The 17,145-nt window shown below is 48.5% G+C and overlaps 1 protein-coding gene across 3 annotated transcripts in view; it reads left to right on the top strand.

The window, feature by feature from the left end:
* sema5a (sema domain, seven thrombospondin repeats (type 1 and type 1-like), transmembrane domain (TM) and short cytoplasmic domain, (semaphorin) 5A) overlaps nt 1–17,145 on the top strand; it is a 267,608-nt gene that overhangs the window by 191,294 nt on the left and 59,169 nt on the right. For all 3 annotated transcript variants that reach the window (XM_038797605.1, XM_038797604.1, XM_038797606.1), the window contains exons 13-14: nt 3,732–3,913; nt 4,163–4,306. In XM_038797605.1, coding sequence (XP_038653533.1) covers nt 3,732–3,913; nt 4,163–4,306 — 326 coding nt within the window. The remainder of the gene's footprint in view (nt 1–3,731; nt 3,914–4,162; nt 4,307–17,145) is intronic.

Below are 17,145 nucleotides of genomic sequence, written 5' to 3'. Positions count from 1 at the left end.
AAATGTGAAGTTTATAAAGGTACTAAATATACTAAGTAGAATAGAAAGATGATCAAAAGCAAAAATAGAAAGACATGCGAACTTAGAGATGTTTCAGATGTTTCTACTGGGGAACCCATGAGCAGGAAATGAGGTTGGGGATAAGGCTTCAATGTTGCAATACGAGTGCTCTGGCCTGATGTTTCTAGGAGCACAAGGGACTGGATTCGCCGATTCTGCGGCTATGTCCCCACGCCGGCGTGGGAATGGTGGTGTTTAATGCCGTTTTGCTGGGGGCTAGCATGCCGGCAGCGTGAGGCACCCAGCTCTAGCTGCCGATATGCCCCGGAGAATTGCCAAGTCCATGGCCCTGCTTGCGCATGGCAACGGCCTACAGCAGCCACGCCGAGCAACATGGCGGCGGCTGCTCGCAGACTCAGCCCACAAAATCGTGTCCCCACCCCCTTCAGGCCCAGTGCCCCCCAGCCCCTGATAAAGACCCTCCTGCCTGCAGATCGGCGCTGGACTGCGTCCACAGCCGCCACGCCGAGTTCCCGACGGATGAGACCACACGTGTCCCACACCGCCGGGAACTCGGCCGGTTGGGGGCGGAGCATTCGGGGGTGGGCCTTAGGCAATGTCCTGAGGCCGTCGATATGTGGCACAGCATACTCTGCGAGTATGCCGCTTTGGAGGGGGCGGAGCATTGCCAAAGCGGCGCCCACTCCGATTTTATTGGGAACTTTGATTCTCCGGCTGATTACCCAATTTCGACGTCGGCGACCGGAGAATCCAGCCTTAGGTCTGTGAACACAGTTCCCCACAAACAGTACAAGATGTTTAAAAATAAGTTTTGGAATAATGTCAAGGATTTCGATATCTGGAATTGTCTTCTGGTAAAATAGTAGGATTATGGCAATAACATTTTTTTTAAATAGTTAGAGTCCCCAATTATTTTGCTTTCCAATTAAGGAGCAATTTAACATGGCCAATCCATCTACCCTGCACATCTTTGGCATATGGGGGTGAGACCCACGCAGACATGTGGAAAATGTGCAAACTCCACATGGACAGTGACTCGGGGCCAGGATCGAACCCGGGTCCTTGGCACCATGAGGCAGCAGTGCTAACCACTGTGTCACCGCGTTGCCCGAAAATAACATATTGAATAGAAAGATGAGTAAGATGCTTTGCCTCTCCTGTACTTCGTGACCTTTGAGCCAAATCCAGATATTAGTTAGGTACATGATTGGTGAGGTTAACCTGACTTCTCCATTTATTTCAATGGAGATCTTATTTAATAAACAAGTCCTAAAGTGCATAGGAGGGTTTGATTGCATTTAGCAAGCAGGGGGCGGGATTCTCCCCTACCCGGCGGGCCGGGGGGTCCCGGTGTAGGGGAGTGGCGCCAACCACTCCGGCGTCGGGCCTCCCCAAAGGTGCGGAATTCTCCGCACCTTTGAGGGCTAGGCCCGCACTGGAGCGGTTGGCACCACATCGACTAGCACGAAAACCGGCACGGCCGCCTGGCGCCGGGGCTGGCCTTCGCCGGTTCGCGCATGCGCCGGTGGTGACGGCAGCTGCCGCTGATGTCACCACCAGCGCATGCGCGCTGGGGGTTTCTCTTCTCCGTGGCGGCGGCGGCGGAGGAGAAAGAGTGCCCCCACGGCACTGGCCCGTCCACCGATCGGTGGGCCCCGATCACGGGCCTGGCCATCGTGGGGGCGCCCCCCGGTGTCCGATCGCCCCGCGCCCCCCCAGGGGGCCCGCTCACGCCGCCGATCCCGCCGCCACCAGAGGTGGTTCAAACCTTGGCGGCGGGAGAGGCCTCCCAGCGGCGGGACTTTGGCCTATCGCGGGCCAGAGAATCGCCGCAGGGGGCTCGACGCTCGACGTGGCGCGATTCCTGGGTGGCGGAGAATTTCTGCCACGGCGAGGGCGGGATTTTCGGCGGCTCCCGCCGATTCTCCGACCCTGCGTGGGGTCGGAGAATTTCGCCCAGGGTTTGTGGTATGATTCCTAATACATGCTCTTTTGTTGGGTTTCTAAAACATCCATAAAAATATTCGCAAATAATAGGAAACTAGCTACCTCATGACATTCAACTCCAGCTGCTTGCCCTGCTGCAACTCTAGAGGACAGATCATAGAGTCATAGATGTTTACAGCATGGAAACAGGCTCTTCTGCCCAGTTTGTCCATGCCGCCCAGTTTCTATCACTAAGCTAATCCCACTTGCCCGCATTTGGCCCATATCCCACTATACACACCCTGCCATGTAAAAGATGCACTCACTATGGATCCCCAGCTTCTGAAGTGATTGCTACAGACTCTGCACCTCTCCAGTGATCCTCTCAGTAGTTCCAATGAGTTGTACATAATTGCCAACTTTAAAATCAGTGCCAATTGTTCCTTTTTAAATGCATCCTGGAAGTCTGTGGCAGGTCTGGAGTTCGGGCTTGTGAGCGGATGAGTAAGTGAGCTATGTGAAGACAATTCAGCTGATTCTCGTGCCAACTTATCTTGCCAGTAGCAGTAACGGAGATGAGTGCTGCAAGCAACGACTGAGTTGGGCAGCTGGAGAGAGACCGAGCAATCGGCATTGCTCAATAATTAGGGGACTCTGACGATGCATTAATTTCCATTATAGAACAGCAATCCTTCCCATGTGACTGAAAACTTAAGTTATCTGGGAAGAATTCTCCGATGAGGAAAACCTATGCCTTGGATTTTGTAGTAGTAATGATAGCGCACCTGTCAGTGTTCACTGTCATTATTCTTCTGGAACTGACAGCAACTCGAGAAGCCTGCATCTGTGCAGTTAAATATGGAAATCTGGAAGTTGCTGTCAGTGATTCCCCACTTCTCAGGGGAGTGCAGTATTGAAATATCCTCAGACTGCAATCAGTGAGAAATCATTGAACTGGCAAGAATGTCGGCTTTTCTGCTATTAGTCTTGCTGTAAAATGCTTTGGAAAAGTAGTGTATTGTTGAATAAGCTGTAACTGGGTTTTTAATGGCATGTTTGGTGATATCATTGTTGCTGGATGCCTGGAGATCCCTTTGACTTGCCACCTGATTCAAATCAACATCAGGAAATCCACACCACTGGGATTGCTAAATCTTTACAGACAGCTTTCTTCCAAGTCAGTGTTACTTTGCTGTTGATTGCAAAATCCAGGCCTACATCCTTACCAAGAGGACTTTTAATCCATGGACCCCACCAATGGATGTTTTGTGATTTTCTCCATAGAGCTGACTTAACCTTGCCTGCTCTAGTCAACACCTTTCTCCTTGGTTACTCTTGAGATATTTAATTTGGAAGATACCATTTGCCCTTTCTTCCACTAAGCAGTTGTATTTCAGAAGTGTCCTGAAAACAAAACTGCATCATTGGTGAATGGTTAAATAACATACCTTGCACGGTGTTACCTGCATTTCTGGAGAAGTTGAAAATAAGGAATTATGGCTTGGAAAAATCAATCATTTAAAGTAATTTTTGAAACAACCTTTTCTAACCAGCAAAGTGTGATTTGAGTGGTCTGCTCTTCGGTCACATAGATTGTATTTTAGAAATGTATGGATTCAGTCCAGATGTTCTGCAGATTGTGCTGCTTTGGAATTATACAGTGCAAATGGTAATGATCATCACTGATCTGAATGCAGTTGATGTACAAACAGGAGCTTATTGATTTCAAAATATGAAATAGCTTTTCCTAGTACTTGATGTTTTACTGGATGTTTGCCTTTTAGATGAGAAACATGACTATGGATGGTCATTTTGGATCCTGGTCGTCATGGAAACCCTGCAGCCATACTGATGGTGACACCATTGGTTTATGCACCTGTAGGACCCGCCTGTGTGATAGTCCAGCTCCACAATGTGGAGGTCGACAGTGTGAGGGTTCCAGCATGGAGGTTGCAAACTGTTCCAGGTAAACAAAAAGATTGGAATTAACACCAGGTAACATGAATCAGGTATTATTTATACATTCTGTTTTACCTGTTTCACGCCTCTTAATTTTTCAATTATCATATCCTGGTAAAGTTGGCAACCTGAAACATCTAAACTATTTTATGCATTACAATGCAGGATAGGGGGACACAAGTGGTACAGATTTTCTATCTTCTGTTGGTAATTGTTCAAACCAGAAAAGTTGACATTTTCTCACATTGTTTAACAGGAATGGTGGTTGGACGCCTTGGACACTGTGGTCCTCCTGCAGTACGAGTTGTGGGATAGGATTTCAGGTCCGACAGCGGTCCTGCAGCAATCCAACGCCTCGGCATGGGGGTCGTGTCTGTGTGGGACAGAATCGCGAAGAAAGGTATGTGCAATTATTCCAGGAGCAAAGACTTCATTATATGATTTGTTTTAGAGAATAAAGTTCATTCATGGTTATCATATTTATATTCTGGGTTGAGTTTCACTGCATTTCAACTCGTATATCTGCTTTGGTTCGAGCTCTGTCACAAAAGTACGTTCACATTAGACTATGTCTGAAGGACTTTGTTTTGTTGCACCTGAAACTTAGGTCAACTTGCGTTACAGACAAAACACTCAAATCTCAAATTACCATACAACAATCTCCTTTATTGTACCAAGTTACCACAAAGGTCTCAGACTCCACTACAAAAGGTATTGAAACCGTATTATACAAAGTATCAAGTATCAAACCTCTATTCTACAAAATATATCAAAACTCACAGCTTGGATGTAAAACCCCCTTTAAAAAGTGAGGTGATTAGACACCCTCTTGGTGTACTCTGAGTCTCAGACCCAGAGCGCTCCTTCTTATGAAGGGTAATCCTGCAGGTATCGTTCCACAAGTTCCTTTGTCTCTCCTTCTTATACAGCACTGACCATGCTTCCCGTCATGTACTCGCAGGACAAGCACTGATCAATCACTGTTTTATAGTCACAAATGCTCAGGGGTTATGACTCTCTCAGGAGTCGTATTTCTCTCAGGAGCACAACACAGGGGTCTGCGTTCCATTTCTGTCTGTTCAAAGCAGAGCTACAGCCACTGTCCAATCAGCTCTTGTGCCTGTTCTTCACTACAGATCCCTGTGGCGCTAACAATTGCACACAAAGACTCAAATCGGTACAAGAGAGGTTTTATTACAGTGAGATGCTATTCCTTCGGCTGCAGCTGTAGAATGGCATCTCAGGGAAACTTATGAATATTTATACTGCTCCCTGTAGGCGGAGCTAGCCAGCAGGGGCTTACTGGAAAACCTGTAATACAGGTACTGTCGTACATCCTCGAATGAAAGCACACACATATATATACAGTGGTAGATCACCACAATAGCATCTCACTGTAATAAATTGTGGCGCTAACAATTGCACACAAAGACTCAAATCGGTACAAGAGAGGCTTTATTACAGTGAGATGCTATTCCTTCGGCTGTAGCTGTAGAATGGCATCTCAGGGAAACTTATGAATATTTATACAGCTCCCTGTGGGCGGAACTAGCCGGCAGGGGCTTACTAGAAAACCTGTAATACAGGTACTGTTGTACATCCCCTAATGCAAGCACACACATATATATACAGTGGTAGATCACCACAATCCCACAGTTGTCTGTTCCCACAGTCCTTAATCTGGTACAGAGATAGCTCTTCTAATCACCAAGCTTTGCTGGTGCCTTCACTTGGCTGGTGTGGAGTATCTGATCCAGCATGGCTCCCTATGGAGTACCTGATCCAGCATGGCTCTCTGTATGGTATCTGATCCAGCATGGCTCCCTATGGAGTATCTGATCCAGCATGGCTCTCTATGGAGTATCTGATCCAGTATGGCTCCCTATGGAGTATCTGATCCAGCATGGTTCTCTATACGGTATCTGATCCAGCATGGCTCTCTATACGGTATCTGATCCAGCATGGCTCTCTATACGGTATCTGATCCAGCATGGCTCTCTCTACGGTATCTGATCCAGCATGGCTCCCTATGGAGTATCTGATCCAGCATAGCTCTCTGTAGGGTATCTGATCCAGCATGGCTCCCTATGGAGTATCTGATCCAGCATGGCTCTCTATGGAGTACCTGATCCAGCATGGCTCCCTATGGAGTATCTGATCCAGCATGGCTCCCTATGGAGTATCTGATCCAGCATGGCTCCCTATGGAGTATCTGATCCAGCATGGCTCTCTATGGAGTATCTGATCCAGTATGGCTCCCTATGGAGTATCTGATCCAGCATGGCTCTCTATGGAGTATCTGATCCAGCATGGCTCCCTATGGAGTATCTGATCCAGCATGGCTCTCTATGGAGTATCTGATCCAGTATGGCTCCCTATGGAGTATCTGATCCAGCATGGCTCTCTGTACGGTATCTGATCCAGCATGGCTCCCTATGGAGTATCTGATCCAGCATGGCTCCCTATGGAGTATCTGATCCAGCATGGCTCTCTATACAGTATCTGATCCAGCATGGCTCTCTATACAGTATCTGATCCAGCATGGCTCTCTATACAGTATCTGATCCAGCATGGCTCTCTATACGGTATCTGATCCAGCATGGCTCCCTATGGAGTATCTGATCCAGCATGGCTCTCTATGGAGTATCTGATCCAGTATGGCTCCCTATGGAGTATCTGATCCAGCATGGCTCCCTATGGAGTATCTGATCCAGCATGGCTCTCTATACAGTATCTGATCCAGCATGGCTCTCTATACAGTATCTGATCCAGCATGGCTCTCTATACGGTATCTGATCCAGCATTGCTCTCTATGGAGTATCTGATCCAGCATGGCTCTCTATGGGGTATCTGGTCCAGCATGGCTCTCTATGCGGTATCTGATCCAGCATGGCTCTCTATGGGGTATCTGATCCAGCATGGCTCTATGGGGTATCTGATCCAGCATGGCTCTCTATACGGTATCTGATCCAGCATGGCTCTCTATGGAGTATCTGATCCAGCATGGCTCTCTATGGAGTATCTGATCCAGTATGGCTCCCTATGGAGTATCTGATCCAGCATGGCTCTCTGTGGGGTATCTGATCCAGCATGGCTCTCTATACAGTATCTGATCCAGTATGGCTCCCTATGGAGTATCTGATCCAGCATGGCTCTCTGTGGGGTATCTGATCCAGCATGGCTCCCTATGGAGTATCTGATCCAGCATGGCTCTCTATACAGTATCTGATCCAGCATGGCTCTCTATACGGTATCTGATCCAGCATGGATCTCTCTACGGTATCTGATCCAGAATGGCTCTCTATACGGTATCTGATCCAGCATGGCTCCCTATGGAGTATCTGATCCAGGATGGCTCTCTATACGGTATCTGATCCAGCATCGCTCTCTATACGGTATCTGATCCAGCATGGCTCCCTATGGAGTATCTGATCCAGCATGGCTCTCTGTAGGGTATCTGATCCAGCATGGCTCTCTGTAGGGTATCTGATCCAGCATGGCTCTCTGTAGGGTATCTGATCCAGCATGGCTCCCTATGGAGTATCTGATCCAGCATGGCTCTCTGTACAGTATCTGATCCAGCATGGCTCTCTATGGGGTATCTGATCCAGCATGGCTCTCTATACGGTATCTGATCCAGCATGGCTCTCTATACGGTATCTGATCCAGCATGGCTCCCTATGGAGTATCTGATCCAGCATGGCTCTCTATACGGTATCTGATCCAGCATGGCTCTCTATGGAGTATCTGATCCAGCATGGCTCCCTATGGAGTATCTGATCCAGCATTGCTCTCTATGGAGTATCTGATCCAGCATTGCTCTCTCTATGGGGTATCTGATCCAGCATGGCTCCCTATGCGGTATCTGATCCAGCATGGCTCTCTATGGAGTATCTGATCCAGCATTGCTCTCTCTATGGGGTATCTGATCCAGCATGGCTCCCTATGCGGTATCTGATCCAGCATGGCTCTCTATACGGTATCTGATCCAGCATGGCTCTCTATGGAGTATCTGATCCAGCATGGCTCCCTATGGAGTATCTGATCCAGCATAGCTCTCTATACGGTATCTGATCCAGCGTGGCTCTCTATACAGCATCTGATCCAGCATGGCTCTCTATACAGCATCTGATCCAGCATGGCTCTCTATACGGTATCTGATTCAGCATGGCTCTCTATACGGTATCTGATCCAGCGTGGCTCTCTATACAGCATCTGATCCAGCATGGCTCTCTATACAGCATCTGATCCAGCATGGCTCTCTATACGGTATCTGATCCAGCATGGCTCTCTATGGAGTATCTGATCCAGCATGGCTCTCTATGGGGTATCTGATCCAGCATGGCTCTCTATATGGTATCTGATCCAGAATGGCTCTCTATGGGGTATCTGATCCAGCATGGCTCTCTATACAGTATCTGATCCAGTATGGCTCCCTATGGAGTATCTGATCCAGCATGGCTCTCTATGGAGTATCTGATCCAGCATGGCTCTCTATACAGTATCTGATCCAGCATGGCTCTCTATACAGTATCTGATCCAGCATTGGCTCTCTATACAGTATCTGATCCAGCATTGGCTCTCTATACAGTATCTGATCCAGCATGGCTCTCTCAATGGGGTATCTGGTCCAGCGTGGCTCTCTGTGGATATATCAGCCAGCATTGCTCTCCATGTTGTATCTGATGAGAGTGGTGTAACACAATCTGCAGCTAGAGAGAATGGAAATGTTAAATTTTCACAATTAAACAATATTACACCTGTTACAGTGAAGCCTCCGCCACCTTATTTTTGACAGTGTGCTTGCCTGTGCTCCCACCCTCTGTTGCCCTCCACGTCCCCGGGGAGCAATGGTCCAAGATCAAAATCCCCCGACCCCGTTCAGAGGATGGGTATGAACATGCTGTCAGCAGAAAGACAGGAGGCAGAATTTGGCATAAATTGAGGAGCATCAGAGCTTTCCTCACAGTGAGTGATCATCACTCTCCTGCTTTGTATATTGACCTGTTGACAGTGCCGGCACAGGCCCATCACCCTGGAGTAATGTTACCCAGACCCTGGGAGGGTGGGACAGGGGGGTGGGAGGGTCGGAGAATGGGGGGGGTTGGTTGAGGAAGGAGTAGAATGGGGGGGTGTTTGAGGAAGGAGGGAAATGCGGAGGTTGAGGAAAGGGGAGAATGGGGGGGTTGAGGAAGGAGGAAATGGGGGGAAGGAGGGGAATGGGTGGAAGGGGGGAAAAAGGGAAAAGTCTTGTCCTTTAAGAATCAGGTGAGGATGAGGACATCCCTGGTCCTTTGGGTATTCCAGACGCTCTCCGTCGCCTGTCCTCCAGCTCCTTCTGCGGGTCTGCCCCGGGTTGTCCTTCATCCTGATCCACCTCCTCCTTGTCTTCAGATGAAGCCACATGTCCCTCCTCCTCCAGAATGTCATGCCAGGTTGTAGAGGACACAGCACACCACCACAAATCGGGCGACCCTCTGGGTGGTGTACTGCAGTGTACCACCAAAGCAGTTCAGGCATCAGAACCGCATTTTGAGCAGTACTCAATGATAAAATTTACCCTGCAGTTTGAGAGGGAGAAGCTGCAATCAGATGTAACGGTATTACAATTAAATAAGGGTAACTACAAAGACATGAGGGAGGAGCTGGCCAGAGTTGATTGGAGAAGGAGCCTAGCAGGGAAGTCAGTGGAACAGCAACGGCAGGAGTTTTTGGGGGTTATTAGGCAGGCACAACAGAAATTCAACCCAAGGTGGAGGAAACATGCTAAGGGGAGGATAAGGCATCCATGGCTGACAAGGGATGTCAAGGACAGCATAAAGGCTAAAGAAAAAGCATACAAAATGGCGAGGATTAGTGGGAAACCAGAGGATCGGGAAGCCAAAAAAGCGAGCAGAGGATAACTAAAAAAGCAATAAGGGGGAGAAGATGAAGTACGAGTGCAAGCTAGCTAGTAATATAAAGGAAGATAGGAAGATATTTTTTCAATACATAAAAAGTAGACAAAAATACACAAAAATACACATTGGACCACTAGAAAGTGTGTCTGGGGCAGTAATAATAGGAAACAAAGAAATGGCAGATGAACTGAATAGTTACTTTGCATCAGTCTTCACGGTGGAAGACATCAGTTGGATGCCAGAGCTCCAGGAGAACCAGGGGGCAGAGGTGAGTGCAGTGACCATTACGAAGGAGAAGGTTCTGGGAAAACTGAAAGGTCTGAAGGTGGATACGGCACCTGGATCGGATGGACTACACCCCAGAGTCCTAAAAGAGATAGCTGAGGAAATAGTGGAGGCACTGGTGGTGATCTTTTAGGAATCACTGGAGGCAGGGAGGGTCCCAGAGGACTGGAAAGTGGTTAATGTAACACCACACTGTTTAAGAAGGGAGGGAGGCAGAAGACGGGAAATTATAGGCCGGTTAACCTGACTTCGGTCATTGGTAAGATTTTAGAGTCTGTTATTAAAGGTGAGATCGCGAATCACTTGGAAGTGCATGGCAAAATAGGACTGAGTTAGCATGGCTTTGTCAAAGAGAGGTCGTGTCTGACAAATCTGTTAGAGTTCCTTTGAGGAGGTAACAAGCAAGTTACACAAAGGAGAACCGGTGGACGTGATTTATTTAGATTTCCAGAAGGCCTTTGACAAGGTGCCGCATAGGAGACTGTTAAGAACATAAGAACTAGGAGCAGGAGTAGGCCATTCTGCCCCTTGAGCCTGCTCCCCCATTCAGTGAGATCATGGCTGATCTTTTGTCGACTCAGCTCCACTTTCTGGCATGAACACCTTAACCCTTGATCCCTTTATTCTTCAAAAAACTATCTATCTCTATCTTAAAAACATTTAATGAAGGAGCCTCTACTGCTTCACTGGGCAAGAATTCCATAGATCACAACCCTTTGGGTGAAGAAGTTCCTCCTAAACTCAGTCCTAAATCTATTTCCCCTTATTTTGAGGCTATGCCCCCTAGTTCTGCTTTCACCCGCCAGTGGAAACAACCTGCCCGCATCTATCCTATCTATTCCTTTCATAATTTTATATGTTTCCATAAGATCCCCCCCTCATCCTTCTAAATTCCAACGAGTACAGTCCCAGTATACTCAACCTCCCCTCGTAATCCAACCCCTTCAGCTCTGGGATTAACCTAGTGAATCTCCTCTGCACACCCTCCAGTGCCTGTACGTCCTTTCTCAAGTAAGGAGACCAAAACTGAACACAATACTCCAGGTGTGGCCTCACTAACACCTTATACAATTGCAACATAACATCCCTAGTCTTAAACTCCATCCCTCTAGCAATGAAGGACAAAATTCCATTCGTCTTCTTAATCACCTGTTGCACCTGTAAACCAACTTTTTGCGACTCATGCACTAGCACACCCAGGTCTCTCTGCCCAGCAGCATGCTTTAATATTTTATCATTTAAATAATAATCCCGTTTGCTATTATTCCTACCAAAATGGATAACCTCGCGGATTGACATTTTTGTGGTGGGGAAGGCTTTGCTGGCTGAGGTTAATGGGTCGGAATACTCAGCAATTGCAGTATCAGATCATTGGGTGGATATGGTACTGGAGAAGGGGGTAGCGTAGAGGCTGGGGTGTAAATTAGGTGTGGGACTTTGGGAGACCAAGGGTTCTGTGACAAAATTGAAAAGGTAATTGAGGAATATGTAGGTTTCAACTCTACGGGTGAGGTGTCGAAGGCAGTTGTCTGGGAGGCTCTAAAGGTGGTGGTGAGGGGTCAGGTGATCTTGTTTAAGGCCAGGGTGGACAAGGAGGAGAGATTGGAGCAGCAGTGGATAATAGATGAGATGTTGGAGGTAGATAGGCGTTATGCAGAAGATGGGGACCCAGTGAAGTTGGAAAAGAGGAAGGAACTACAGGCGAGCTTTGACTGACTATCTACCAGGAAGACGGTGCGCCAACTGAGGTGAGCAAGGGGTGCAGTTTACGGGTGCAGGGCGTATGTTAGCAGGTCAGCTCCGGAGGGACAGGGCAGGGAAGTTGGTGGTGGCTCCGGATCTGATTAACAATGTCTTTGAGGAATTTTATGAGAGGTTGTACAGGTCAGAGCCACCTGAGGGTGACCGGGAGATGCAGGAATTTCTAGATGGGCTGGATTACCCGAGGTTAGGGGAGGGGGACAGGGCTACATTAGAGGGGGCGATATTGGAGCAGGAGATAAAAGATGCGATTGGGAAGATGCAGTCAGGGAAGGTGGCAGGACCGGATGAGTTTCCGGTGGAATATTATTTAAAAAATCAAGGATAAGCTGGCACCCCTGATGGTGGGGATGTTTGAAGAGGCGATAGGGAAGGGGGTGTTGCCACAAACGTTGGGGCAGGCATCAATTTCCCTGTTGCTAAAAAAAGATAAGGACCCAACGGAGTGTGGGTCGTATAGGCCCATATCACTTTTGAATGGACGCGAAGGTACTGGCAGGTAGGCTGGAGGAGCGCCTCCTGAAGGTGATAGGTGAAGGTCAGACGGGGTTTGTGAGAGGGAGGCAGCTCTTTTCAAACGTTAGAAGGGTATTGAACGTTGTTACGGCACCGGCAGAGGGGAAGGAAACAGAGGTGGTTGCGGCATTGGACGCTGAGAAGGCGTTTGACCGGGTAGAATGGGGCTACTTGATGGCAGTTCTGGAGCGGTTTGGGATTGGACCAAGATTTGTGAACTGGGTAAAGGTACTATATAAGGAGCCGAGGGCGAGTGTCCGCACAAACATCAGCTCGAGATACTTTTCGCTCCACCGTGGGACTAGGCAGGGATGTCCTATGTCCCCCCTGCTGTTTGCAATTGTGATTGAGCGTTGGCCATCGCATTAAGAAGTTCGGGGGTATGGAAAGGAATAGTGCGGGGGGGGGGGGGGGGGGGGTGCGGTGATAGAGCATCGGGTGTCCTTTTATGCCGTTGACTTGCTGTTATACGTGTCGGAACTGAGTGGGTCGATAGGGGGAATATTGGAGCTGCTTCGGGTGTTTGGGTCTTTCTCTGGGTACAAATAAAATCTAGACAAAAGTGAATATTTTGTGGTGTCTCGGCTGGGGGTGGAGGCAGGGGGGGGGGGGGCTGCCATTCCGTAGGGCAGGGACTCACTTTAGGTTCCTGGGGTGCAGGTTGTGCAGGGGGGGGGGGGGGGGGGCGCTCTGCAGGTACAACATTTCTAGTTTGGTGGGGAGAGTGAAAGCTGACCTGGCGACGTGGGATGGTCTCCCTCTGTCACTGGCGGGTCGGGTACAGGCGGTTAAAATGAACGTGTTGCCGTGATTTCTGTTTATTTTCCAATGCCTGTCAATTTTCCTGCCAAAGGTTTTTTTCAGGGAGATTGAGGGAATGAGTACTTCGTTCATATGGGGAGGGAAGGTGGCCAGAGTGAGAAAGGTGCTGCAACAGAGGGGAAGGCAGGCAGAGGGTTCGGGTCTTCCGAACCTGATGTATTACTACTGGGCGGTGAATGTGGAGAAGGTGCGGAGCTGGGTCAGAGGGGTTAATTCCCAGTGGGTGAGAATGGAGGAGAGTTTATGCAGGGGGTCGGGACTGAAAACACTAGCAACAGCGCCGCTCACGATGGCCCCAGGGAAATACTCCGGTAATAATAGCTTCATTGAGAATTTGGAGGCAGTTTCGCCAACACTTTGGGTTGAGGGCAGGATCAAGAGAAATGCCGATTTGGGGGAACCACAGATTTGAGCCAGGGAAGTGGGATGGAAATTTTTGGAAATGGGAGAAGAAGGGGATTAAGACACTAAAAGATTTGTTTCTTAGGGGTCGGTTCGCAGGATTGAAGAAGCTGGAAGTGAAGTATGGGCTGGAGCAGGGAGAAATGTTTAGATACATGCAGGTTCGAGATTTTGCCAGAAATCAGAAGCCAGAGCTTCCCGGAGCAGCCGGCCTTCACATTGCTGGAGGAGCTGCTGACGACAGGGGGCTGGATAAGGGGGTAGTTTCAGCGGTCTATGGAGTTATTTTGGAAGAGGAGAAGGCACCGCGGGATGGGATCAAAGCAAAGTGGGAGGAAGATTGGGAGAGGATATGGAGGAGGGGTCTGGTGTAAGGTGCTCCAGAGAGTGATTGCCTCCACCTCGTGTGCGTGGTTAGGGCTGATACTGCTGAAGGTGGTATACAGGGCACACCTCACGGGGGCGAGGATGAGCCGATTCTTTGAAGGAGTAGAAGATGGCTGTGAACGTTGTGAGGGGGGCGGGCAGGGGGCTAATCATGGTCATATGTTTTGGTCGTGTCCAAAGCTAGAGGATTACTGGAAGGAGGTTTTTATGGTAATTTCTAAAGTGGTGCACGTGAAACTGGACCCGGGCCCCTGGGAGGCCATATTCGGGGTGTCAGACCAGCCAGGGTTAGAAACGGGTGCAGAGGCAGATGTTGTAGCCTTCGCCCCGTTGATCGCCCAAAGGCGGATCCTGATAGGTTGGAGAGCAACCTCTCCACCCTGTGCCCTGGCAGGGTGGGGGCACCTGTTGGAATTCTTGACTCTTGAGAAGGTTAAGTTTGAACTGAGGGGAAGGATGGAGGGTTTCTACAATTCATGGGCATTACTCATTATGCACTTTCAAGAACTGGATAACATCGAAAATTACTTTGGGGGGGGCGGGGGTGGGAGGGTTGGGGCGAGGGGGCTGCATGTGTTGATGGTGACTATGGGTGATCCCTGATTCCTTTTTGTCATTTGTTTATGTAAACATGCGGGCTAATGTTTGGGGTTTGGTGGGAGGATGGGAGTGTTATTGATATGGGGATTGACATATTTGATACTGATTATTGTTTATTGTTGGTGGGTGTAAAAATGGGAGAAAATGTGAAAAAGGAGGAGAATAAAAAAATGTTTAAAAAAATTAAACCACAAGGAAATGTCACTGTTCATTTTCATTTAAAAAAGCACAGTATCACCCCTTTCATGTTCTCCAACAGAAATGGAGGCTAAGTCTGAGAATATGTTATCATGTCCAGACCTTTGTTGTAGAAATGATCTATCCATCAATGTGTTACTTGTTCCACGTATCAGTGCCGTTCTCTGTCCAGGAGCTGCAGCTGTTCAGGACCTCCCACACGGCCCAATCTCACCGGAACCAAATCCTGGCATCCAGATCTTCCACTGGTGCTCAAGGTGCAGTTGAGCATCCTTGACTTCCAGTGTGTCTAATCTGTGGTGATGTGCCAGTTACATGCAGCACTCACCACACCAGCAACAAAAGCATCAACAATCTGCAAAAGCATTTCTTCAACAGCGTCATCAGGTAGTGCATTTGGAACAGTGTCGCGCACCAGGCCCCGCAGCGTCTTCTTGCTTCAAACTGGATTGCATTCAGCCCCCCAGACCAAACCCAACCCCTCTGTGGTATCCATTCCCCCACTCCACCCCTGTGTTCTGTCCCCAGTGCCCTTGAGCTGCATGCCTGAAAATGAATGGCTACTTACCTCCTCAGTTCCCCTCAGCAGCCATTTCACCAGATTTCCCGTTTTTAAAAAAGGAGTACTAAACGACGCCCGTGTGATTTCTCGCTGGGGTGCTAGTTAATTCCTGGGATGCTGTTACATTCAACTTCAATCTTGCTAATGAGTTGGAAATTAATGCAAATTCAAGTTAATGATCTGCTCGCCATATTTGGGTGAGATCTGGAAATCGCCATCAGGAGTGGGCTGATTAGATCCCAAACTGATTTGCACAGGCACAAATCTTGATTTTGGGTTTTCCTGTTATTTAACCGGCGTGCCCAGATCTGTACTGGGCACAATGTGGTGGTTAAATCGCACCCTGTATGTTTTCAAGAAGGAGTTAGCTGTAGCTCTTGGGACTAAAGGGATCAAAGAATATATCGGAAAACAGGAACAAGTTACTGAGTTAGATGATCAGCCATGATCATAATAAATGGCGGGCTCCTATTTTCTATGTTTCTAAGTTTCCTGTAGACCAGCCAGTGGTATTTATCCTCAAGAAGAGCTTCTATTCCATTAATGTTAAACTGGTCTGAGACCCTCCCACAAAATCCTTCAGGTGGGAGCACAGTTCCTGGGAAGCAGCCGTGATGCATACCTACTCGGTAGTCCCAGATGCCACAGCGTTTCTCACTGCTTGTGCACCTTCAGGGACGGATAATCGGAGTCAAGGGCTACCCACTGTGGATATGGCTGCTACTGTCTGTGAGGAACTTGTACATGGTTGATATGCAACACCTGCCAAGGGTCTGGTTGAGTGACCATTGAGCAGGTCACCGGGCTTCTGAATATGCAATTCAGGTGTCCAGATCAATCTGATGGAACTCTTCAGCGTAACCCAGCAAGGCTTTCAAAAATAATTTAGATCTGCTGTGCACTGCACAACTAGTATTACAGATGGGGTAAAGGTTGAACTACGAGGATCTTGTGGATAGTGCTGTCTGCTCCGATAATAATGAGGATGTGGTAGAGGCTTCTCACCAGATGATGAAAGATGAGGGACCCTAGGTTCCTCAGACAAAGAGCAAACACGATGCAAGAGAGATTCGGGAGGCACTAATATACTCAGACTTTTCATGTGATCCTCACAACCCGTTTGATCCACATCAATAAGGCCTTACTTTTCTGAAGCCCTGCTAGCACCTCCTTCATTTATCCCATCCCATTAGCCTGTGCCAGGCTGCACATCACACAGAAGCAAGGTTGGGGCATTGACCATAGGCAGGTATGATCTGTCATAACCAACCCCTTGAGGGAGCCAAGTGAAATCCCAAAGGGCTGCAAAACATGGAAGGAGATTTTTCGCCAATTCATTAGACCGTTATCAAATTGAATAAGATGTGTGAGGCTTCACACTTTGACACACCCTTCACCTCTGAACCCCAAGTTCAACTAGGCTCTCAAATCCCTTACAAGTGCACTACATGGTTCTCTGCCCTGCCATTTCAGATGAGCTGAAGACAGCCTGCTGAACCTGCTACTTCTTGGCCTCTGGCATAACCTTGGTGACCGTCCTCTGATGACTGCCTGAGGCCTGGAGGGCCCCAGCATGCTGAGGGGCTCCTGCGCATGTACAGTCTCTCTCTCTTCCTCCCGCCGCCAACCCACCCAGTAGCTGTTGTTGCAGCTACCGAGGTGCTGCTGTTATGACAGAGGGACTAAGGAGCCACAGTTCACACCAGGAATTCACTGAGAGGAGCCCCCAGGTGCAGAAGTGTTGTTTCCCTGCCTTACAAGGAACATTTATTCTTCCCTGCTGACCTGAGAAGGATGAGGAACTGG

The sequence above is a fragment of the Scyliorhinus canicula genome, chromosome 5 (genome assembly GCF_902713615.1).
Source record: "Scyliorhinus canicula chromosome 5, sScyCan1.1, whole genome shotgun sequence".
Lineage (NCBI taxonomy): Eukaryota > Metazoa > Chordata > Chondrichthyes > Carcharhiniformes > Scyliorhinidae > Scyliorhinus > Scyliorhinus canicula.
Note: the sequence above shows the minus strand (reverse complement) of the source record. Positions and strands in the feature narration are given on the sequence as shown.